Genomic DNA, 25,899 nt, shown 5'->3' on the forward strand with positions numbered 1-25,899 from the left:
GTATTTTATAAACTGGCTCTGCTAATTTATGTCTACTTTCTATGGGCCAAATCCTTTCTTTGGCCCAGCCTGAATTACTGGGCCACAAACCGAGGAGTCCCACAGGAATCCTCATTCTCAGTCATACAGCAGAACTCTTCTGTGATACCCTGCCGCGGCTACGTCACCTTTCCTGGGGGAATGCATCTGATGAAGTGAGCTGTAACTCACGAAAGCTTACGCTCAAATAAATTTGTTAGTTTCTAAGGTGCCACAAGTCCTCCTTTTCTTTTTGCGAATACAGACTAACACGGCTGCTACTCTGAAACCTGTTTCCTGGGGGAGATTGGCTGGTGGATCCATGTGGTTGGAAAACTCTAGTCTCATCCCACCTTATCCTGCTTTCTAATTCCTTCTCTGTGCTGGGGGCACCTGAGAAGCACAGTTCAGTGGCATGCATGAGTTGCACACCTACTGGACTGGAGTTCCCTGAACCCTGGGGTGCTGATCCATGACTAGGTGCTATGGTGATACTAATAATTAAGCATAGTAATAAATGCTCTGCCAGGTTTAAAATATCTGTCTTCTGCTGCTTCAGTATCTCACTCCTTCTCTGCCACAAAGCGCAGGGGCACACAGATCTCTTTTTAAATGAAAAGTGTATTGAACTTTATTAAACTTAAATGTTTGGTGGGGGGAGGGAGTGATGATTCATTCTGCTTTGGATTTCACCCAAACTGGTTCTGCTATCCCTAATAGAAAGATTTTCACTTTAGGGGAGTTTACTAGAAGCACAGTTAAGCACCTAACTTCCACCGAAAGTCCCTAGTAGACAGATTTTCACGTAAGGGGAGTTTACTTGAGGCACGGTTATGCACCTAACTTCCACCGAAAGTCAAAGCAAGCCTTGTGCACCCAACTCCCATTTTTGATTTTGAAAATCCCCCCCCCCCATTTGCTCATAGGCATTTCAGTGGCCCTCCCTGCTGACTTAGCATCTGACTACCTCCCAAATGTAATGATTTTCGGATCTAGGAAAGCATTATCCTCTATTATAGGTGGAGAACTAGAGGCACAGAGTGAGTAAGTGACTTAGGCTATGTCTACACTACCATTTTTCAGAGTAGCAGCTGTGTTAGTCTATATTCGCAAAAAGAAAAGGAGTACTTGTGGCACCTTAGAGACTAACAAATTTATTAGAGCATAAGCTTTTGTGAGCTAAATTTGTTAGTCTCTAAGGTGCCACAAGTACTCCTTTTCTTTTTAATACCATTTTTGTCAGTATAACTTATGCCATGCAGAGGTGTGAAAAAAAACACACCCACCGAGCAACATAAGTTACGCCAACAGAAGCGCTGCTCACTGTGAGTAGTTAATTATATCGATAGGAGAGGTCTCTTGCATCAGCGTAGAGCAGCTACAGGAGAGATCTTACAGCAGTGCAGCTGCATCGGGACAGCTGTGTGCTGTAAGCTCTCTAGTGAAGACATGGCCTTACTAAGGGTTTGTCTACATTACCTGCTGGACGGGCAGCGATCGATCCAGTGTGGGGGGGTCAATTTATCACGTCTAGTCTAGACACGATAAATCGACCGCCAAGTGCTCTCCCATTGACTCTGGTACTCTACCGGCGCGAGAGCCACAGGTGGAATCCACGGGAGAGCATCAGCTGTTGACTTACCGCAGCGAAGACACCATGGTAAGTAGATCTAAGTACATCGACTACAGCTATGCTATTCCTGTAGCTGCAGTTGCGTAACTTAGATGGATACCCCCCCACCCTAGTGTAGACCAGGCCTAAAGCTCACACAGGAAGCCTGTGGCAGAGGTGGAAATAAAACTCAGGAAACCTGATTACCACAAATGCAAATACAGAGCCAAGGCCTGTAGTCCTTACTCAGTTGTTACTCAGGCAAAAATCAACAGGATTTTGCCTAAGTAAGGGCTGTGCGAAAATGGAGTAAGGCCATCATTCGGACCATTACCTTCAATGGCAATAACAGCAGCTCCTACTTCACAGGCTCATTGGGAGGCTCTGTTAGAGGTTGGTTGTACAGTGCTTTGAATATGAAAAGCCCTGTTTAAGTGCTAAGTAGTAGCATTAGAAAATCAAAATCTCATTTGTGTTCATATTCCTCATTCTTTGCATTGCATTTGCTGATCTTTGCTTCGGGGTCCAAAGGGTTTTTGTTTGTTCCTGAGATGATGACCCTACCATCTATTAACCTGAAATGATGCAGGTCATCTTTCAGTCCTGACAGGGTTTTAGATTATCTCCTGCAGGTACAGTTTTTGGTGAGCAGTATCTTCTTGTCTAACTGTCATGCAGACTGATCTTTCTCATTTCCTTGTTGGTTTAAATGTCATGCTGTTTGTGTAGATGAGTTTTAAGGTTTTCCTCTCCCTCGCCCTAATTATTCCCTTTCCAGTGCATCCAAATCATATGCCTGACACTCAAGCCCATAACCTGAGGGTCATCTTTGACTCACACTCCTTTTTAGGTCCTCACATCCACGCTAGGCTTAAATCTTGCTGATTCTTTTTGCAGAACACCTCTAAGGATATGTGTACATTGCAGCTGGGAGCAAGCCTCCTAGCCCAGGTAGACAAATGTGCTAGTTCTGCTCAACTTAGCATGCTAAAAATAGCAATATGCATGTTATAACATGGGCTAGATGCCTGCGTACATACCCAGGGGTTCGGTGGGTCTGAGCTTGGGTGGTTAACCCATGCCACAACATCCACCATGCCATTTTAGCACACTCGCTCAAGCAGGGGAACACACCCAGCTCCAGTATAAACATACCCAAAGCTGTGACCTTCGTATCCATCCATGCAGCTAAAAACTCTCTTCCAAACTTTCATCCATGCTGCCTCTTGAGAGGAACTCTCCCAAAACATCTGCAAAACTGCCTTCTCCTCCTTCAAATCCCTCTTTTTAAACTCTGCTTTTCTGTAACGCCTGCAAAAAAAATTGACAACAGATAAGTGACTAGTGTGCTGACTCATGGACTTTATGGTCAGAAGGGACCATCCTGATCATCTAGTCTGACCTCCTCCACATTGCAGGCCACAGAGTCTCACCCACCCACTCTAATAGACCCCTAACCTCTGGCTGAGTCACTGCTGTCTTCCTCAAATCATGATTTAAAGACTTCAAATTAGGGGAATTCACTGTTTACACTAGTTTAAACCTGCAAGTGACCCAGGCCCCATGCTGCAAAGGAAGGCAAACCCCTCCCCTGCCACATACATACGGTCTCTGCCAAACTAACCCTGGGGGACCCCAAACATTGCGATCAGATAGACCCTGAGCATGTGGGCAAGACTCACTAGGCAGATAACTGAGAAAGAATTCTCTGTAGTACCTCAGAGCCCTCCCTTATATTGTCTTATTGTTTCCTTGCACTCCCCTACCTATCCATTTGTAGCCATATGTTTCTTATCTTATACTTAGATAGTAAACTCTCTTGAGCAGGGACTGTCTGTGGTTCAGTGCTTGTACAGCACCTAACACAATGGGTCTTGGTCCATTAGTAGGGCTCGTGGTTATACAAATAACAATAACTGTTTAGTGACAGAGAATATCAGCTACCCGATATTCATAAAACAATCAAAACCTACACTAAAATAACATGATTAAGTATGTAAAGTGAAGTATGTGACCATGTAATTAAAGACTGTACCATAATGCATATGAACAAAGGGGTCAAATTAAGGTTGAACAGGCAACCTTAATTCTGGCATTTCCTGACCTTTGATTGCTTGAGTTTGCAAGCTAAATCATGTTCTCTTAATGTCATTTTTTGTGTGGAATATAAATATTGTTTTGTTTTTTTCTTCTATCTACTGCCCCTTTAAATCTCTAAGGACTCTGCTGTGTGCAGAGGAAGGCAGACATTCTGTGTTCATTTCAGTGCAAACTTTGCTCCCATTTTGATTCAGATTCACACTGACCTCAATGTGGAAGTCACAAAAGGTAGAATGTAGGAGCCTGCATAACTCCAGGGATTAAGAGGTCCTAAGTACTTCCCTGACAGACATCTTAAATGAAAAATGGCTCTGAAAGAACTCTATAGAATATACTTAATCAAAGATGTTTTTTAATTTTTCTTTAAAAAACACACTGCCCTTTGAAATACAGTTCAAAGTTGGAACCCTGAACAAAGAAGTCACAAAGGATGGGATTCACAAAGCTACTTAGGTTCCTAATACCCAGTAAATCAATACAGTTGTGAATCTCACCCAGAAGTACTAAATGAACTGCACTGGATCAGGCCTGTATTTCTGGAGGTTTGTAGCTCTCATCCTCCCACATCCGAATTCAAACACACAAAACTCGTGCTGCCACATTCACTCAACACAAATACACATCAACCGATCAACATTGCTTTCCAGTCATCTGACTCATCATTCAGAGAAAGGAGGGGAAAAGGAAATAGTGGTAGCATGGTGAAACTTTGTTTAGACATTTCTCCCATAAGCATTCTCCTGGAGTAAACATTTTCACATCCTGTTCCACCCCCATTCCCCAAAAGAAAATAGGAGCCAGAATATGCACCTATAATGTTGTTTTGTGCTTGATCATAGAATAAGGGCTTGCCCACATGGAGAAATTTACCAGCATAATTATATTGCTATAATTATATTGCTACACCTCCCCTGTGGCCACTCTTACTCCAACATAAGAGTGTCCACATGGGGAGTTATAGAGGTATAATTATACTGGCATCATTGCGCTGGTAAATTCCCCTATGTAGATAAGCTGCAAAAATCCCTTTCCAAAAGGTCAGGTTTAGGTAAGAGTCTGAAATCTCTCCTGCCCATGGTTCTAAACTGAAGCAGTTAATATGAAAGGTTCTTTGTTAAATCAATAGGCTTCTGTTTTCAAAATAAGAAAAGGAGTACTTGTGGCACCTTAGAGACTAACAAATTTATTTGAGCATAAGCTTTCATGAGCTACAGCTCGCTTCATCAGATTTTCAAAATGTGTCTCTTTTATCTTTGAAATCCTTTGCAACTGAAATGAACTCCACCCCAAATTAATTTCCATAAAGCACATCTTTCCCTGAAGAAGAGCTCTGTGTAAACTGGAAAGGCTGTCTTTTTCACCAACAGAATTTGGGCTGATAAAAGATATTACCTCACCCATCTTGTCTCTATCTTTCCTTCTTGGCAGAAAGCATGTCATTAGTTTTTTTAGATAAGATTTCCATCTAGTTTAATATTATAATTATAATTTATTAATAGGTTTCAGAGTAGCAGCCGTTTTAGTCTGTATTCGCAAAAAGAAAAGGAGTACTTGTGGCACCTTAGAGACTAACAAATTTATTTGAGCATAGGCTTTCGTGAGCTACAGCTCACTTCATCGGATGCATTTTTCCACCAAATGCATCCGATGAAGTGAGCTGTAGCTCACGAAAGCTTATGCTCAAATAAATTTGTTAGTCTCTAAGGTGCCACAAGTACTCCATTTCTTTTTGCGAATTTATTAATAGTACAGGTAAGACCCACTATATGCTAGCTACAGAACAAAAACAAAAGGAGACATGGTCCCTGTCTCAAAGAATTTACAATCCCCACACACACAAGTGGCCCCTTGCTGTAATCCAAGCCTACATTTTGACTGTTGTGAAGTGATGCCAGATCTGAGTTTTTGTGGAGCTATTGCACTGGACTGCATCAGGGTCAGAATGTTTAAGGCTCAGTAGGATTGGCAACACTTGTTCTCTGCTGAGGCAGTGAAAATGTGGCACTCCTGTCTGGGATGCCTTGGGGTCCAGATATTGTTGGTACAATGGGAGCAGCCAGACCTAGTCTCTGGTTAGGCATTGGAATTTGAGCGGTTGGGACCAAAACCTATCGGGATCCAGCAGGACTGAGGTACCGGATCCAGATATTTGCAGGGTTGCTACACCGAGATCTGGGCAGTTCCACCCCCTACACCTCCCATCCTCCCTTCCCCGGGGTGTGGTTACCAGCTTTGGGATGCCCCCTTTTTGATACTCTTCTGCTCCAAGAAAGTGGTGTCTTTTCTCTCCCTGGGTGGACTCCTGTCCCTGGGTGGAGGTGCCTCTTCCACTCTTCTCCCTCTGGCAGGAGAATGGATTTTCTCCTCTCCATTTTCTCCCTCCTTGTGGGCATTGCAGCAGGGAGACAGAGATTCCTGAGATATTGTGCTTTCCCCACCCATCTTCTTCTCTCACCGAGGAACAGGATCCTAGGAGACTATTTCTTTCCTAGTCACTCTCTTCCTAGGGATTCCCTGCACATCTTTCCCTAATTCCTCCACCCAGGGGATAGGCTCCTTCTCTCTCCCTGGCTCAGGGACTGGATCCCTGGGCATGCACTTCCCTTCCTCCACCCCTGCCCACCAGGAGATGATGGGGGGGGGGGGAGGGTGGACGCTCTCTTTCCACATACACAGCCCATGAGCAGCAGCTTGGGGGGAGGACTGAGGAGCTCCACCAAGTTGGGCAGGGGAGGGTGACTGCTCCAGGCAGGGGGCTGGCAGTGCGTGGAACACGGGCGTGTCGCACACCCCCCCAGAGCCAGCTGGGGGCCACCCAGCCTCCACAAAGCCTCTCCTGCAGCAGCCAGGGCGCCCGGTTAGCCCTCGGCAGCTCGACTGGGGCTTCCTCGCCGGTGCCTGGCCAAGCTCGGTCGGCGCCCCCCGGCCCCACCGCCTCTGCCTGAGACTTACCTAGTGGTCCAGCGAGGAGAGGCGGAGCCTCCGCAGCCCTCTCCGCTTCCTCAGCTAGCCGCTCCTCGGAGTTTGGGCAGGGGGAGGCATGGCTGGTGTGCACGGGGGTGCAGGAGGGTGGAGGGGGGACCCTGGGCCCCAGCGGCTCAGGAGGGGCTAGGGAGGCGGGGGGATCGAGCTTCTCCCGCCGGGCTCGCTGCCCCCCCCCCGTGCACCGGGGCGGAGGAGGCTAGCAGCTCCCCAGGGAGACTTGGGGCATTGTTTCCTTCCCCCCCCATGCCCGGGCTGGGTGGGCGGTGCTGGCGGGGGGGGAGGCAGCGCCTTGCCTCGGTCGATTGCTGCCCCCTGAGCCGGCGCGGGGGGCTATGAAGCACCATGGTGTGGTGTGACCGGGGGGTCCAGATGCTGCTGACCACGGTGGGCGCGTTCGCCGCCTTCAGCCTCATGGCCATCGCCATCGGCACCGACTACTGGCTCTACTCCAGCGCCCACATCTGCAACGGGACCAACCTCAGCATGGAGGAGACGCAGAGCCAGCCCCGCAAGGCGAAGGGGGACCTCACTCACTCCGGGCTCTGGCGGATCTGCTGCCTGGAAGGTACGGCCCGCGCTGGGGCGGTGGGGTGAAGGTGGGGGGAAGGTGTGTGGGGCTGGGGGGAGGAGGGGGTGAGAGCAGAAGGAAGGAAGCAAAGATGCAGGAAAGTAACTTTGCTGCACAGACCAGGCTGGGTCCCTAGCTGGGGCTGCGCCCCGGCCAGCCAGAGCCTCGACGGAGCCCGACTCTCCGCCTCGGTCCCTCGGGCGAGGAGGAGGAGGAGGAGGTTGCCTTGGCAACCGGTCTCTCGGAGATTGCTATGGGACCCGGACCTGGGACAGGGGATGCCTTGCCCCGGCGAGCTGCCCTCTCCGAGCCCCGCTCCCTGCCCGCTCTCCCCGGGAAACACACCGACTGGTGCGGCTGGGTATAAACTGGCCACCAGGAAGTTTAGACTTGAAATTAGACGAAGGTTTTAACCATCAGAGTGAAGTTTGGAATAACCTTCCAAGGGAAGCAGTGGGGGCAAAAAGAGCTAAAGATTCTACTTGATAGGTTTATGGAGGAGGATGGTATGATGGGATAATGGGATTTTGGTAAGTAATTGATCTTAAATATTCAGGGTAAATAGGCCAAATCCCCTGAGATGGGATATTAGATGGATGGGATCTGAGTTACCCAGGAAAGAATTTTCTGTAGTATCTGGCTGGTGAATCTTGCCATATGCTCAGGGTTTAGCTGATCGCCATATTTAGGGTCGGAAGGAATTTTCCTCCCGGACAGATTGGAGAGGCCCTGGAGGTTTTTCGCCTTCCTCTGTAGCATGGGGCATGGTTGACTTGAGGGAGCTTCTCTGCTCCTTGAAGTCTTTGAACCATGATTTAAGGACTTCAATAGCTCAGACCTGGGTGAGGTTTTTCATAGGAGTGGGTGGGTGAGATTCTGTGGCCTGCGCTGTGCAGGAGGTCGGACTAGATGATCAGAATGGTCCCTTCGGACCTTAGTATCTATGAATCTATGAAAGACGAGTGTGGTGGGACCTGCCCTTTCATCGCAGGGGTGTGTGTGTGAGAGAGAGAGTGAGAGTGACCGAGGGCGGGGGGTTGGTTTCTCTCCGGACAGACCCTGAGAACCATGGTTGAAGCCCCTGCAGTGTGTGCTCAGCCGGTGCCCAGAGGACAGACAGGGTCTGTGCCCTAAGGGGCTGCCCCGTCTAAACAATGGGATCTGAATCAGACTAACAAGATCCTCTCCCCCCCACCCCCGTGCCCCAGTTACAAGCTAAACCCTACCACGGTGTCAGGACGCCGCGTCCCCACTCCAGCCAAAGGCGGCTTCTCCGCCCAACTCGGCTCGTTGGTTTAGTAAAGGGACGCGGAGCCGTTCAGGGGGGAGCCCCACGGAAGGGAAACAGCCCCTGGCAGCCAAGAGCCCTGAGCGGCTGGCTGTGGGGAAGGAAGCCGGCTGAGGGGGATCCTGGCACCCCAGATGCTGGCAAGGGGAGCCGGGCTGCTGGGGCGCGGAAATCTCGACCCTGCCCGGTGCCTAGGCAGGTTGTGGAGAAGGGAAACTTTACCAACACTCAGACAGGAGCAGCGATAAGTCAGAGATGGGCAGTTAGTACAGTGCAGGTTTTATTTTCTTAGCTGTGGCATCCTAGAAGCCTGGGAGCGGTTGTCATCATCCAGCTACTGCTGTAAAGGTTCCGTGGGAAGATCGTTTTTCTCTGGCAGTGGCCTGCTTTGCTACCCGATGAATAATTACCCAGGAAATATGTTGCAAGTCCATCATAGTCTCCGAGGAAAAATGCTTTTCAGTCAAAACATGGAAGAATCGCAGCCATTTGAAACCTGCCCTGGTTTTATTGGAAATACAGAAGCTTTGTTTGGCAACTCCTTAAAGGATCCCAACATATCACCTGATTTTTCTTTTTCAATTACACCTAGAAAATGTGGGTCTGAGCCTGAGTAATGCTGAGGTTATTTTAGGAGGGGCTGAGCATCCTCAACTCCCCTTGAAAACCATTGGGCCAAATTTTGAGGTTCTGGCCAAGTTTGGTCTTCTGACCTCCAGGCTCTTTGTTCATTGGAAAAGTAGGTTCCTCAGCATTAATCAAGAGTTGCTCAGAACAGTTTGCAGGATTGGGGCCCTCATATCTGAGGTGAAACCCTGCCTTCACTGCAAACAATGGGATTTTTCCATTGCTATAAGTGGAGCCAACATTTCACCTTGATCTTTAAAGAATCTCATAATTAGATGCCTAATCCTGCTTCCGTTGAAACCAGTGGGAGGGTTTTTACCTTGACTTCAATTGAACCTAGATCAGACTCTTTGTACAAAACTAAAGCGCCTAGTAAAGTGTTGAGAGCTGGGCAAATATTGCAGATAAACGTCCACTAATACAGTATTTGTCTACATTGTCCACACTCTGGTGACAGTTTGTCCCCTTTTGCTTTGAAGATGTGAGAAATCAAATTTTACTTCCACAGGTAGTGGAAGTTCTTCCACCTGCAAAGTCACATATAGAAGATTTGGGTTGCTGGAGCTTGAACATTAATCTATTCAGAGAAGAGAATAGATACCATGTGACTTATCTAACCAATCTCAATGAAGCAATACTGATTGACATTCAAATATTCATGATCACAAAGTAAAAAAATCTGAAAGTTATTTGTCATATTCAAAGAATGCATAAATCTGAGAAAATTGATATCTGTTCACGGATAAGCAGAAAGAGAGGCTACATTCATCACATAAATAATTCATTGCAAATTATTCATTCTTCTCAAACACTCTCTTTGAAAATATATTGTACAGGTACATGAAAATATCAAAGTTTAAAATCACATCATGACACCTTGGTTTCACTACTGTAGGTTTTTGATGTTTTAAAAAATAATAAAGAAATGTCTAAAAAGATATCCAAGTAAACAAGAGTGACAATCTGAGCTAATCAGTTTCCACTGATGGTTCTTTTATTAAAGTCATAATATAATACTTAAAATTCTGATGAGGCAGACAGTGGGAGAACATTTTCAGGTTACGAATGTTTATGTTTAATTTAAGTAGTCTGGTTTGAAGACCCATTTTTAGAACTCTGTTTTTTTGTTTATTTGTTTAATAATCATTATAAAAAGATACTTCATTTATTTTTATGGGTTTAACACCACCTGACTCTTATCTTGGTGACAGATCTAAGACGTAAACATTCATAAGCTGGAAATTTGTTAAACAACCTCTTAAATTACTGGCATGAATAAAGTGTTAGAGATGAGTGTATTTTAGGTCAGTTGAAATTGTCCATTAAAATATTTTTAACCTATATCTGTGAAAATGTATACTCTTGATTTCAAACTGTTACATATCAAGACTCAGAAAAATTCCAAATGATCAAAGAGAAAATGTTGAAACACACGGGAAAAGATAGTGCTTTCTCTGAGCTCTAGGCGTTCTTTAGTGTTTTCCTCCTTTCCACATTGTTTAACAAATTGGCAACTAGTAGATAAATACAATTTAGGGCTCTGGAAAATTCTCTTTTTTGGTTGGGATTCTGTTTGGGCTGAAATTATGTTGTCCTAGTCAGTTCTATAGGAAAAACAAATACATATGCACATATACATGGCCAAATCGTTGTAATTTATTTATGTAGGATTTTTTTTGTTGCAGACTCAATATTAAAAGTACTGTACAGTTGTCTCTATTCTTTACTGGACCTAAACAGAATAGAAACACAAATAAGATGCTTTGCAGGTTCTTGTCTTTTTTCTTGTTGTTTCTTTTGCTTCTTTGCTTGCTTTTTTAAATACTTGCTAGATATTAATATCAACAAACATACAAATATCACTTTTCATATCAGACTAACTCAGTTCCAGCAAGCCTGGGACAAATTAAGCCCTGGATGGTGGATATGGAGGCAACGGGGACGCAGGTGTGATGGGAGGGGAGAGCTTCAGGCCAGAGCCTGCCACCGTGTGGCCAGGGAATGGAGCCTGAATCCCATGGCTGGAGCCTGCCACCCACCACCCAAGGACTGAAGCCTGACTCCACTGCCCTGGGAACTCACTGGCTGCCTGCTCCTCCAGCATTTGTGTCTCCAAAGGGGGGAAGGGCCCAACCACTACTGGTGGACCATTGCTTTGTGGCCCCCCATCACTTTCCAGGAGACTGTGGCTGCAAGAAAAGCTCCTGGTAGCCACATGCAGCCACGGTTGCCGCATTTGAGAAATGCTACTTTAGACAGTAGCACTATTTCCCAAAGGATTTAATACATATATCTAATTTATCCATTCTTAAATAACAAACTGTTAAAAAATTCCCCAGTGGTAATGTGCATATACTTATAGTAGAAGTTGCAGCTTCATGCCTCTTTTACTGATCTTAGGGTAATGGTCTAGAACTTGCATAATCTGTGGAAGACAGACCCATAACAGTAGCTAAAACTGTAATCTCTTTTTAACTATATGATCTGGTTACAGTCTAGGGGACAGATCTTCAACTGGTGTAACTTATAGCTCCATAATGCCCATTGTGCCAATTGAGCATCTGCCCTGAGAGGTCAATGGGTTCAATCCTGCAAACACTACCAGGTGTAAAGCTTCCTACTATGAATAGCCCCACAGAAATCAAGATAAGCTAAGTTAGAGAAACATACAGCTACATGTAATTTTTCTGTAGCTTCTACTAATATGGTATATGTCTAGTACCACTTCATTTGATGTGTGTATTGAAACCTAACCTAGAAAAATAGTGGTATATTTTAAAACCACCACCACATCCTTCCCTGAAATCATCATACTGTAGTCAATAGAACTATTCACAGGAGACAGCACTACTCCCAGTGTTTACAGGACTGGGCCCTGTGAGATTAAGATAGGAAATTGGGGAATGTATTTGTTGTTTGAAATTATTCAAAGAGTGTTTTATTAAACATTTCAGTGCATAGATTACCCCTGAACTATTTGCTGTGACTGTTGTTTTGAATATTCACTGTTTTGTAATTTGTTATTTGTGTTGTGTGATTGGTCACTTAATTCACATAGGTATTGTTTGTGCTCCTCGACTGAATGACTGAAACATTTATAAACAGGAGAAAAGCACTAGCGAATCACTTATAGCTCAAGCATTTGCACAAATGCCTATTTGCACAATTATCTGCAACGCGTCTGGCATGGATGAATGCACATTCACGTGGGTATTTGTGACATGTTCTGCTTCTGTGAACATTCTTGCAAACAAAAGAAAATGTACTTGTACAATATTTGAGGCAAGCACATAAAAGGAAGTTACCATACAAGGTGAATACTGTAAAAGCAAGTTCATGGTCCTTACTCAGACTGAGCTGTAGCTCACAAAAGCTTATGCGCTAATAAATTTGTTAGTCTCTAAGGTGCCACAAGTACACCTTTTCTTCTTACTCAGACAAGTAAATCATGAACACTTTTCTGTCTCAAAATGCTCTGTTCATATGAGCCTATACTCATGCTGTGCAAGTAGATTGCTGTATGTGGAAAACACAAAGGTGAGTGAATGTATCATACAGTACTTATGAGTGTGCAATAAACTATTTCTTGGGCACAGTACATATTCTGCAGGTACAGCTGAGGCTTGAACATTTAGCACCAAATGTTTTAAAACAAAACAAAACACACTTGAAAAGGGCTCTGAGAATCAGCCCAGATCTTCATTCTCTTCCAGTCCATGCATTTTTCTGATTCCCCCTCTGATTAAAACACATCACTTCCTCCTCATGATGTTAAAGAATTTGTGCTGCATGGATCAGTTTTAACTATGGTTCTTATGAATCCAGTATTATCCTTGTAGCACTTGTGCAGTAGGAACTTGCCGGAAGTTGGAACTTGGGTGAATTATTTTTGACAGACTTTTTAAGATAATTTTTCTATTTATGGCATTTTGCTTGCTAGATAGAATTTCTGAGCTTGAAGTGGCTTGTTTGGCAACAGAGCTTAAATCTCTTCTAATTTCTGACCTCAGATCATCACACTGTGTGTCTTTAAAAACTGGGAAAGGCTGTGTTAGAGGAGCTGCTAGCAGAAACTATACTAAAGGCTCCATCTATTCCCTAAAAAAACCGAAGGTCTGGACATGTGCTTCCTTCGTCATTTGCAATGGCAGATCTCAAAATACAGCATGGATTTAGCACATCAGTTTTTCCTATATTGCTGTATGGAACATGTAGATTGGGAGTCAATTTATGCATATGTGACTTATTTGTTGATGGATTAATTTACCCTCTTCAATCGGATATATTGCCAATAGGGAGTATCAGGCTACACAAAAAGAAAAGGAGTACTTGTGGCACCTTAGAGACTAACAAATTTATTTGAGCATAAGCTTTCGTGAGCTACAGCTCACTTCATTGGATGCATTCAGTGGTATTTTCCTCTTTTACTGATCTTTTACCACTTACTTTTCCCACTGAATGCATCCGATGAAGTGAGCCGTAGCTCACGAAAGCTTATGCTCTAATAAATTTGTTAGTCTCTAAGGTGCCACAAGTCCTCCTTTTCTTTTTGCAAATACAGACTAACACGGCTGCTACTCTGAAATCTGTCACAATTGCAAAAGACTGTTTATTTCTTATGTGATGCTGATCACATTTACTGTACTAATCTATGCTATATATGGTAAGGCAGTGGCTAGGAAAGCCGCTCTGGATGCATCAGTCAGAAAGGACATATGATTGGCATAAGAAAGCTTAACTAGATGGACCCTCTATAGTGTCAGCTGCATAGGTTAAACACTGACTTTGGGCTGTATCCTGCAAGATGCTGAGCACCATAAACCACATTAAAAAGTTGGGGGTGGGGGAGTGGATGTGAGAATGTATCCATCCTAGAACCACAGCAAGCTTTACATCAATAAAGACAGCAAGAAATGGCCAGGGACTTCTCCTCCCCTCCCATCCCCTCAACCCAATGGCTGAACCTATGCTTTCAGCTGCAACTGAGGCCAATTATTGGTATCTTTCATCACCCAAAAGTCTGTTAGGTGCTTGGCAGCGGAGACAAATCATGGTCTGCATGTCAAAGAGCTGACCAGCTACTTTCATACATGAGACAACAAAAAGGCAAACAGAGCAGCAGAATAAAGGATGGTTTTATGATTAAGGCACTGGGCTGGGAATCAGGAGATCTACCATCCAGAGATTTGCTAATTTCCTATATAACCTTGGGAAAGTTATTTAATCTTTCTGTACCTCAGTTGCCCATCTGTAAATCAGGGATAACAGTACTTTTTTTTACTTTGTCTGTCTTGTCTGTTTAGATGATAAGGTCTTTGGGACAGGGACAGTCTATTACTCTGAGCAGGTTTACACTACGGGGTTAAGTCGACCTAAGTTACGCAACTCCAGCTGTGTGAATAACCTTAGGTCGTACCTTAGGGTCAACTTATTGGGGTGTCTACACCATGCTGGATCAACAGGAGAAACTCTCTCGTCGACTTACCTTATGCTTCTTGTTCCGGTGGAGTGCCAGAGTTGACAGGAGAGTGATCGGCGGTCAATTTAGTGATCTAGACCCACTAAATCAACCCCCAGTGGATCAATCGCTGCAGTGTCGATCCACTGGTAAGTGGAGACAAGCCCTCTGTGTTTGTACAGCATCTAATACAGTGGGTCCCCAATCTGAGTTTAGACTTCGAGATGCTGCCATAACACAACTATAACAACAGGGAAGAGATGGTGGGGAAAGATAGGCAATAAGAATACACAGTTGCTCAGCAAAGGTGAGTACACAGTATAGGTGAATTAAGTATTTTGTTAAGTATGCCTATAAAATGGTAAATATTATATTAATGTGCCTTGGTAGTAAAAGTTTCAGGTCAGTCTTCAGGGGTTCCCAAGCTGTAGTATGCATATCTCTGGGGGTGGTGCATGAGCCATCTCTCAGGGGCACACAGTAGCAATTATGTCATGGTGAATTTTATTTATTATTATATTTATTGCATTTGCACAATGGGCTACTCAGACAAAACTTTAAAATTCTTTGGGAATGTGTTATATAAAATATGGTAGTTCATTTCCTTCAAGATGAACCAATGAGAACACAGATACACAGAGATGCTGTCATACAGAGCCCTCACATCCAGTCACCATACAGCATGGGTTCAGTTGCCCAGCTTCTGTCCAGTCCAACTGAGCTCAGAATTTAGGGCGGTGGGGAGGGGGTGGGGTTGGTTGTATATGTGGCACTATAACTATCTGTACTTAACAGTGAAATATGGACAGATGGCTAACGACATGTAGTGTTAAGAAGAACACACAAAGTATCAGTGATGAGCAGGGTAGGGGTATGTGGGGAGCTGGTACATCTAGAAGGGGGTAGCAAGGAAGCTGGTAGATCTGGAAGGAGGTATGCAATAAGAAAAGTTTGGGAGCCTCTGGGATCTAATGGTCTCTCTGGACATAGATTCTATGAAAGTTGTCCTGTCATTATACAAAGCATAAATCCACTGGAACTTTGCATTTAAGCATGCAGATTTCGAGAGACAGGATCTGGCCCTAAACATTCACAGCCTGATTCTCCTCTTCCTTATACTCATGTAAATTTGGAGTATTTTCTTGGAAGTCAGTGGAATTATGCCAGTATAAAACTGGTGTAAGTAAGAGAAAAATAGTCCCCACCTGTTCGTGAAACGTCTCTTTCCAGTTCTGCTTTTCTGAGCCAGGAATCATCTCATTACAAAAATCATATTTCCTAATATTTTTTGTCACACTGGAATACTGGGCTTATTTCAGAATTTAACTTTGCTTTGTGCTTATCTTCATTTTAAATTTCCTGGCATTCATATTTATGATGTTGCAGGTTCAGCAGCCAGACGCTTACAGAGAGATGCCAAGGTGTCAGACCAAGGGGTAGTTGAATAAACAAGCTAAACACACACTTGTCAGTATATCTGAGAGACTGAAATATATTTATAAGTGCTGTACAGAAAAAAACATTATTTTATCACCCATCTGATCTGGTTACTTAGCTCCACTCCAGCAACAAAGGCAGCTGTAACCCCAGTTTAAACAGCCATTTCAATCATAGTAGCACAAAGCAGCTGGAGCGTTTCAGTGAATCTTCCCCAAGAACTGTTATATGGAAGCAATAGTTGAAGAGCAGCACAGGTTTTGTAATAATAAGTAAGTCTATCTGCTCATAGGACCCCCTAGCTGTTAAGTATTGAACTCCCTCATCTTCCACTGACGTCAATGAACAACTGAAGCACAATCAAAAAGAATTTCATTTCCAAATACGGTAATGTGTCTTCTCTATCTTTCAACTGGCTCTCATTTTCCACCTTGTGCCAATATTTCTATCTTTTTATTTTCATTTTGGTTTGTCAAAACATAATTGATTTAGTCCTGTCTCTTCATTTTCCAGGTCTCCCTGACCTGCATTTTCTTTATTTGTTCCAGTCATTTGTTCTCTGTTCCCAAAATACATCTCTTTATTTTACCTTGATAGAAGACTGTTAGAGTTACAAAGTAGAGAATGGCTTCTGTTCATCTGTTCTTTCATAATAGCCTTCCACACATCTGTAAGTAACTTTTGCTGGTCCTAGGTGGACTGGAGATAGATTTCCCTTCAAATTGGATTTCTGGTTGTTTTATTTTGCCAGTTTTAATAGACTTTGGCTCAAATTCAGTGAAGTTTTATCCACTTACCCTGCCAGTGAATGCCCTCTGCCAGTGTGTGGTAATACAAGCACCATTGCTCAGCCCTGCCTTGTTACTTCTTCTTGTTCATGTGTTATAACTTTTCCTCTGTAAAAAAGGTGGCTTCAAAATTAACTTTCAGTGACTGCAAGATTCTTTCATGACACAACCCAACAAAGACCATTCTGCACCAGGTAGAAAGCGAAGCATCTGTAGTTCCTCTCTATTCTCAAGCCTCCTCGTTCTCTTCTCTGGCAACCAAAAAAGTTCTGATCACAAAGTTATTGAAGGTTGGTCTGTTGCCTCACATGTGTTCTTGCATCTGTTTTCTCCACCTTTTTTGCTTCATCTCCAGTGTGTTTATGCAGCGTTCTGTTTACTTTTAAATAATACTTCACATTCTTCAAAATAGGTCAAAGTTACCATGTGTCTAATTATATATCTAAAGGATCCAGTGGTAACATAAACACGATGTCATGATGGTTGGGGGACAGGAAGCATATGACAAAGGAAGAGAGGAACTATTATGGAACAATGCATTTTCCCACAGATTGTCAATCCTGGTTTAAATTAATCCTGTTTATTGTTTTTTGGGTATTCTCCCATTGAATTGCTATCTTGGTTTGTGCCACTGGGTTATGCCATTTGAATGTTTCTCTTTTAGATGATCCCATTAACTCAGTAGTGCTGAATATTTCAAAAATATTCAGGAGAAGAAAACATTCTCTGTTGAACAAAGCTCCAGCCTCTCTTCATATTCATTTTTCCCCAGTTTTAGTTAATAACTGGTTTTAAGCCATTGCCCTTTTTTATACAGTAGATTTCAGATCAGTTTTCATCTGTTCTTATGTCTTAAATAACTCATTTTAGTACTGAATATGGATGACTGAACATTCTCTCTTGTCCCAAATTGTGACATTTAATGAGGTTTAGACTGTTTATTCTGCCTTATTTGTTTTCCAAAGGCACAGTTTATGAAGGGTTGCCGTGAGGCATTATATAGAAACCAGGACATGTCACAGTTATGACTTGAAACAGGATATTGCCTGGAGGAACAATGTCTAACTGAAATCAAATGGAAAACATATCAAATATATCTATTTTATAGCTTAGCAAATAATGTTGATTGCTATTATCAAAAAATTCTGGCTAATTTTGTGTGAGAATTGCCTTGCTTTTTGTCATCCCTCTTCCTCAATCGTTCATCTGTACATCATATAGTGAGATTGCAAGCTCTCTGGAGTTGGGCGAGTGCCTATTTGTAAAGAGCCCTTGTACAACTTTTAGTGCTATGTAACTAATATCAATATCATGTGTATAAAGGGTGTGTGTATTTATGTGTGTATATACGCATATCTGTATTTCTGGTTGTCTGTATGGCCCGGCGAATATTGAAAACTTTTGGATAACTTGGCATTTGGATAAACAGAAGTGATATTTTGCTACTTTTGATCCATCATAGGGCTACATGGGGGACACACTGTGGAGTTGGATAATTAGGATTTTTGGATAAAGAGAATTTGCAAAACTGGAACTATACTGTATATAACATTAATATAACATGCATAAAAATTTATAAAAACATTATTAAGTTTGTGAAATCAAGCAATCAAAAGTTAGAATATGCCAGAAGTAAGGTTGCCTTCATATTGACACCTACATAGGTCATCAGCATGGTTGGAACCTTTAGCGCCAGTGCAGAGACCTCTGTCACTTAAATAACTGATAGCAGTAGTAGGTTGTTATCCTCTATGTGGATCAGCACATAAGACACTTTGCTGGTGGTTTTCACTGGTATTTGCGGACAACAGACGAATGGTGAGACTCAGGGATCTATTCCAGGCTCTGGAGGGGAGTGTGCTCTAGTGGGCACTGACTCTTCTGCCCATTCTCCCCAAGCATGACCCCTCTTCTGCTCAGTGTCAGCGCCGTCTCTTCCCCATTCCCGGCTCCTCATCCTAGTCCCATTCTCCTCACCTAGCCAGGCCCATTGTCCACTCCTCATGCTGCTGATCCGCACCCTTTTTTCCCTACCCAGAAAGACCTAGTCTCATGCCTCTCTACTCCCCATCCCGATCTGAGTCTCCCCTTGCTACCACTTCCAGTCTCCTTGCCCAGCCGTTCCCTGTCCCGTCCACTTCACCCCAGCTCCTTGTCCCCTCTTTGTTTGCCCAGCCACGCTTTGGGGATAGCATATGCACAGTCCAGCCACTCTTAGGAGCTATCAGGAGATAGAGCTCTCTGGAGATGAAGTCTGCTCAACACTGGGAGGAACTGTGAGAAGCCTGAGCATGCTATTTGTGCACAGAATCTTTGGAGATTTTAGCTAAAATCTAAGTCTCTACTGAACACAGGAAAGCTGAGGTGTGTTTTTTTTTTAATAAGATGGACACATTTTGGTGGATTTTCACAGGAACAGCAAAAAGCAGGTCCCTGACCCACAAGTCACTCCCTTGCCAAATTTCAAGTCCCTTTTTCAAAGCATGGGGCCAATGGAGCTTGTAAAAGAAGAGGTCATCAGCAGTTATGTAACATTATAAAACCATGCATTTTCCCCAGCCTCATTCTCCAAAATGGCTGAACCATTTTGGCTGACTTTTCCAAACAAAATTCATCCTGAGGAAGACACCCAATATCAAAAATTTCAGCCCAAATGGTTAATATTTGGCAAAGTTATAAGCAACTGAAAATAGGTTTTGCAATGAGAAGTATTAGGCAACCATAATAATAAGGAATATTACCACACACAGAGCATATCAAATTCATAATATAAAGAATATTAACTCAGTAGTCTAAGTAACAGATTGGAAGTGGCTTCTTGTAACCTCAGCTTCAAATCTTGGCCTGTGAGACTCATCTGTTCACCCTTCTGTAGTACAGTGGACCCTGGATTGTAGGAACACTAATCTTACAAATGACTAGGATATGAACCATTTTCCCTAAAAGAAAAAAAATGACATAACAAGTGATGTCAGTGAAGAACAAGGAGACGTCCCTTCACATTCTGATGATGGCTTATGTGCATTAGAAATCGCTTTGAAGGAAGAAGAAAGTGATGCAGTGCACCATACTTCAACTTATGAACTATACCGACCATAATTTTGAGATGTTCCATTTTATGAAAAAAAAAAAAAAGGAGTACTTGTGGCACCTTAGAGACTAACAAATTTATTAGAGCATAAGCTTTCGTGAGCTACAGCTCACTTCATCCGATGAAGTGAGCTGTAGCTCACGAAAGCTTATGCTCTAATAAATTTGTTAGTCTCTAAGGTGCCACAAGTACTCCTTTTCTTTTTGAGAATACAGACTAACACGGCTGCTACTCTGAAATCCATTTTATGAGGTTCTCAGTTTTATGAACTCCTCAGTCCCCAGTTTTCAGAGTAGCAGCCATGTTAGTCTGTATTCACAAAAAGAAAAGGAGTACTTGTGGCACCTTAGAGACTAACAAATTTATTAGAGCGTAAGCTTTCGTGAGCGACAGCTCACTTCATCGGATGCAGTGAGTTTGTAAAATAGGGGTTCTACTACATATAATCTGAGCATAGATTGAGTGCTCAGGTATTTACAGTGAGAGCGAATAAAATGTTCAAAGTGCTTAAGTGACTTAGGAGCCTATTTTCAAAAGTAACTTTTAATTGAACACCAAATGGGACTTAAGCATGTAAGTGACTTAGGAGCCTTTGGAAATGTTACCTGAAGCCTTAAAATCTAAGGCTCGATCTGTTCCATATGAGAATTAAAGATCCTGTGGCACTTTTCATTAGTGTAAGTGTTTGCCCTGTAACTAGACAAAATTTCCCCTCTGTTGGGCTATGCACCATACCCCTTGCTGGTGTGCCGTGCTGTTTTTTCAGTGGTAGCAGATGCATATTGTTTGCAAAGTGCTTTAGAATCCTTTAAGATGAACGGCGCTATATAAAATATGTAGCATGCAATAGTAATAACAAATACTGCATTCCAAGTACATTTTCTAATGATAATCACGCAGAAGATTCAGTTGGAACCTATTACCTCTTATTTTTTATTAATGGGAAGTCTAATTTATATTTTGATATCAATTTTGATATCAAACAAATTAAAAAACAGCTGCCCCTGTTGATTTATCCAATGTGATTGAAGGAGATTTACTCTGAAAACCTGCTTTCTACAACGCTTTCCCTTATTTTTATTTGAGCTCTTGTCCTGATTTTTCAAGACTGACTTTGTAGCTATCTGTAGCCAATTTCCAGTGACCCTTTCCCATTTTACATACATCTCGGTATCTAAAGGGTGAAATCCTGGCTGGAAACAGAGTCTTTGGGCACAGCAGAACCCTGCAGAGAAGAAATAGAGGCCAGAAATCTTCCACCTGGATTCCAAATCCTCTCTAAGGCCCTGATTCTTCAAAAAGTCAGCACATGCTTAGCTTTGCAGGATCAATAGGACTGCTCACATGCATAAAATTGAGCAGATGTGTAAGTCTTTTTGGGATGAGGGCCCAAATCTGTAGAGCAACCACACTGCAGATGAAAGGTTTCAGAATAGCAGCCATGTTAGTCTATATTCACAAAAAGAAAAGGAGTACTTGTGGAACCTTGGAGACTAACAAATTTATTTGAGCATAAGCTTTCGTGAGCTACAGCTCACTTCATCGGATCCATTCAGTGGTGAGATTTATATACATAGAGAACATGAAACAATGGAGAGTGATCACTTAAGATGAGCTATTACCAGCAGGATGGGGGGGAGGGGAGAAAACCTTTTGTAGTGATAATCAAGGTGGGCCATTTCTAGCAGTTGACAAGAACGTCTGAGGAACAGTGGGGGGGCATTCTGGGGCAGGACTGACAGGAATAACCTGCACTGAGAGGGCTGCAGATGGCTATAATCTGGCCACATGCTTATGTTGCCTTTATAGCATTAATGTGTACCTGTTTTGGTGGCCAGCTAGCACAGACTTTGGCCCTAAATGTGTGTTTAAGCCCTATATTAAAAGAGGCATTAGAATTAACATGTATCAACATGTCATTAGACATGTGCCTGGGAGACATAGTGTAGGGTAAGGAACATGACCACAATAGTAAATTAATAATTGACATTTTTTACACATATGCATGCTTAAAAGTGGATGCGAACTAAGTGACACGTGTGTCATCACCAGTTTATAATTAAAATGCAGTGCTTGAATGACAATGTAAGCTTCAATTAGCCAGCGCGATCCTTCCCACTTCCCCTTCCGGCGTCACTTCCCACTGAAAAGCAATGATAACAAGCTCACATTTATTATAGGAGTTTTTCCTGGAGCTGTGCATTGAAACATGCTCACATCTGAGCCCTTTCACTGAAGACATTTTTTCGCTTCAGCAGTTTGGCATGCCGTACAAAGGCTCTCTGATTTTTAGTAATGTTCACCTCCTCTTACATAAAAATGTTTTCTGTTGCACTCACTGGGTACATTCTTTGGTGTTAGTTAAAGTCCAGGTGCATGGGTTAATGGAAAGCTGAATGGGTAGTTAAACATTTTTATCACAGCACAGTGAGTTATTTTTGTTGCCCCTCCCTGTAGTCCACTGATAACCAGGTTTTTCTGAAAGCTTGGCATCATAGACATTAAAGCTAGAAAACACACGTGATCTAAGACCATAATCCTGGCCGTGCAGGAATAGTCCATCCAGTGTGTCATTTGTGAAGTCGACTAGTTAGATTGCCCAAGAGATGGAGCTTCCACCATCTTGTTTGAAGAGACTATTCCACAATTTAATCTTACCATAATGAAGATTATTTTTTTTAAAATATGGCCTAAATTTTCCTTATCTTAATTTCATCCCATTATTCCTAGTTAGGGCCCTTTGGATTACTACTAAATAGCTCTTTGTTGCTTACACTTCACACTTAGACAAGATGTGAATATTTTTAGTTCTTTTAAATTGGTGTCCTCCTCTCCTTTCATTGTTTTAGTTGCTCTTCTCTGGGTTCTATTCCTGGTTCTGCCACTGGCCTGCTGGCTGACCTGGGCAAGCTACGTCACCCCCTCTTTCCCCTATGTAAAGTGGTGGTAATGTAAAGTGCATTGAGAGCTATAGATGAAACATGTTAAATAAAACTAGATATTATTTTATTATTATTCTCTGAAATCCCCTCTCATTTGTTGATATCTTCATGCCCAGGAATTAATTCAGTAGTTTCGGAGTAGACCTGTCAGAGCCATAAGAGTGGAAGAATGGTCTAGTGCTAGACTGGGCCTCAGCAGCTCTGGTTCAATTCCCTGCTCTGCCACAGATGTCCTGTGTGACCTTGGGCAAGTCATTTAGGCCCAGAACCTCAAAGGTGTTTAGGCACTTAGCTCCCATTAAAAGTCAATGGGCACTAGGCACCTAAATACCTTTTAAGAACCTGAGCCCTTGTGCCTCATTTTCCCATCTGTAAAATGGGAATAATAGCCTTTCCCTACCTCACAGGGGTGATCTGAGGATAAATACATTAAAGATTGGGAGGCACTCACATACTTTTATGGCTGCTATTACCGCAGCACCTCAGATAGTTAGGGGTCTATGATGCTTATGATTCGAGCTGGGCTCAACGTACAAAAGTGGAATCTAGATTTCAAACACTCCAAAGTCCAGAAGTGATTAGACCCAGGGTTTGGTTCGGCCATAGTTAAGATTGGTTCTCTTTGCAAAGTTCAAATATGAGTCCTGAGTGCAACAGACTGACAAGACCTGATTCAATTGAGTTAAACCTTATTGAAGTCGAGTTAATATCTTTGGGTAGGTACATTGTAGTAAAAATGCAATTGTATATGTGTTATTGTGGCATTATATGTACCGTTTCTAGTAGGGAGAGGGATGCTAATATACTTCTTCCATCATCAGCCCTTTTAAGCTACTCCCCCAGACCCCCGGAGAGGTTTGCATATACTAGTTCAGACTGGATTCTCCAAGGACCAACAAAGAAAGGAGTGTTGGATAAATAGCCTGGTTATTCGCTGATCCAGCACCTGGACCATGGAGGGCTACAATCCTTAAGGTAGGGTTGGGTGGACTGGGCCTACTGAGTCCCCAGAAGACGGGGTGCTTGTTCCAAGCTGAAGCTGTGATGACTTGAGCTGTGTCTACACTTACAGCCTATGTGGGTCCAACTGATGTTGCTCAGCAGGGTGTGGACAGCGCTATGTCAGTGGGAGCCCTCCTCTCGCCAACGTAGCTTCTTCCATTTGTGGAGGTGATTTAATTATGCCAACCACAGAGCTCTCTCCGGTTGGCATAGAGCATCTTCACCAAATGTGCTGCGGCAGCACAGCCGCTGCGGCACTGTACATGTAGACATGGCCTTGGTGACCAGAAGGAATGCCCCTTGGGTGGGGGGTTGAAGCCCTGATCCTGCCAGAGCCCAGGTTAGGCTTGGGGTGGACTCTGGTAAACTCTTTAGCCTGCGAGTAGGTTCTTTCATTGTTTTTAATATGTTTTCTCTGCCATGCTTTTTCACCCAATGAGTAAGTGTTGTGTAGTACTTATGACTGGAGCATTTACACCTGTTAACCATTTCTGAAGAGGAAGCCAGGAGGTGTCCTTGGCAACCTATCTGTGCTGGGAAATGCACAGTGAAGAAGGTAGGGAACTGTGCAGCCTCGAAATACCCCAGTCAGAAGGGAAGGGAGCACGTGTCTCCACCCAAGAAAGGTAATGGCTGGGTGCTGGAAGCCTGGAGGTTGGGTGCCCTTTGCTGGGCCACGAAGGGGAAATACAGGTTCAGTTGACTTTAACTGTGACACTGATTTTGTGCTTTGATCCAGGATTTTGGTTCAGGCCCACCTCTACTTATAGTTTTTTCATTGTTTAACTTCAGTTGGATATCGTAAATGACTGGTATCTAATCCACTGTTCTTGCTTGTATCAAAGACAACTTATTTAGAAATACAAATGACAAGATATTATTTAGAGACCCAAAGTTTAATGTAGAAAGGTCTGTACATTATAACTATTGTGTCAGTCATCTGGTACAGTGCAAAATCGAGCAATCAAGTTGATATAATCATGCTAGATCCATTTGTAAGCGGTTACTATTTCTTGCCAGTTCTTGATAAAACAAGAAATAACGGGTCACTTGTTTGCAACATGTTTACGTAGCCTTTTAATTCAGAGCAATACACAAGATAACGTTCTGATTTGTTTCCCAACAAATGCCACAGGGAGAGAGGGTGTGCCAGCAATATTGGGTATGACTCTACACTCCCCTTCTTCCTGCACTGCAATTTAACTCTTTGCTGAAGCACAGGCCAGAGTTCAGTCTTTTCAGGACATTTTCAACAGAATTACACAGAGTTAAACCTCAGGGCTGTTGTATGTAAAACCCTGGTAAATGGATGGGAATAGTTCCCTGTCAGTTTCAGAGAGCGAGCACTGTACACTTTCCTAGTAAAATAAAATGCACAAAAAACACGTTGTAAGTAGTATAAAATACTGTAAGTAGTATTTGGAATACTGGGAATAACTTTTAAACAAAAGCTATTACACAGTAAATCCACTGGTGTAAATTTATACAGACCTTCCCGCTTTTGTTTTCATTAGAGACATTCAAATGCAAGGTTTCAACATAACATTTTCTATACTTTAGCCTCCAACACCAAAACACATTACCCTCTGATCTTCTCTCAGAGTTGATATCTCCATCTTTATAGTGTGATCATTGTCTGTAGTGTGTGTCACCTGGACCCTTCAGAGCTTGAGAAATGGCAGCATCTCTGCCGACAAACAAACACTGGGGAAGTTCCCAGCTCCTCGCAGTCCAGCCCTTGGGTTAATCGCTGACCAGTCCTCTCAGTTGATGGTGAAACGTATGTCCATAGCCTATATCTAAAGTGGTACAGGGATGGGGATCAGCATATAAAATATCCATAGGCTGGATCTCTATAAGGCTATAACTCTATAGGGCTCAATCTTCTCCCCATAAGGCAAGCTAGGTCAGGCAATAATTCACCTCACCAAGTGCTGCTCCACTCTGTCTTTAACTGAGAGACTCTCAGTTTAGAGCAGTTAG

The 25,899-nt window shown here is 43.1% G+C and overlaps 1 protein-coding gene across 1 annotated transcript in view; it reads left to right on the forward strand.

The window, feature by feature from the left end:
- Positions 1-6,879: 6,879 nt before the first annotated feature.
- CACNG4 (calcium voltage-gated channel auxiliary subunit gamma 4) overlaps positions 6,880-25,899 on the forward strand; it is a 55,556-nt gene continuing 36,536 nt past the window's right edge. Inside the window, exon 1 of the mRNA XM_038372361.2 lies at positions 6,880-7,280. Within this exon, the coding sequence (XP_038228289.1) occupies positions 7,058-7,280 (223 nt within the window). The 5' untranslated portion in view covers positions 6,880-7,057. The remainder of the gene's footprint in view (positions 7,281-25,899) is intronic.

This window comes from Dermochelys coriacea, chromosome 14 (assembly GCF_009764565.3).
Source record: "Dermochelys coriacea isolate rDerCor1 chromosome 14, rDerCor1.pri.v4, whole genome shotgun sequence".
NCBI lineage: Eukaryota > Metazoa > Chordata > Testudines > Dermochelyidae > Dermochelys > Dermochelys coriacea.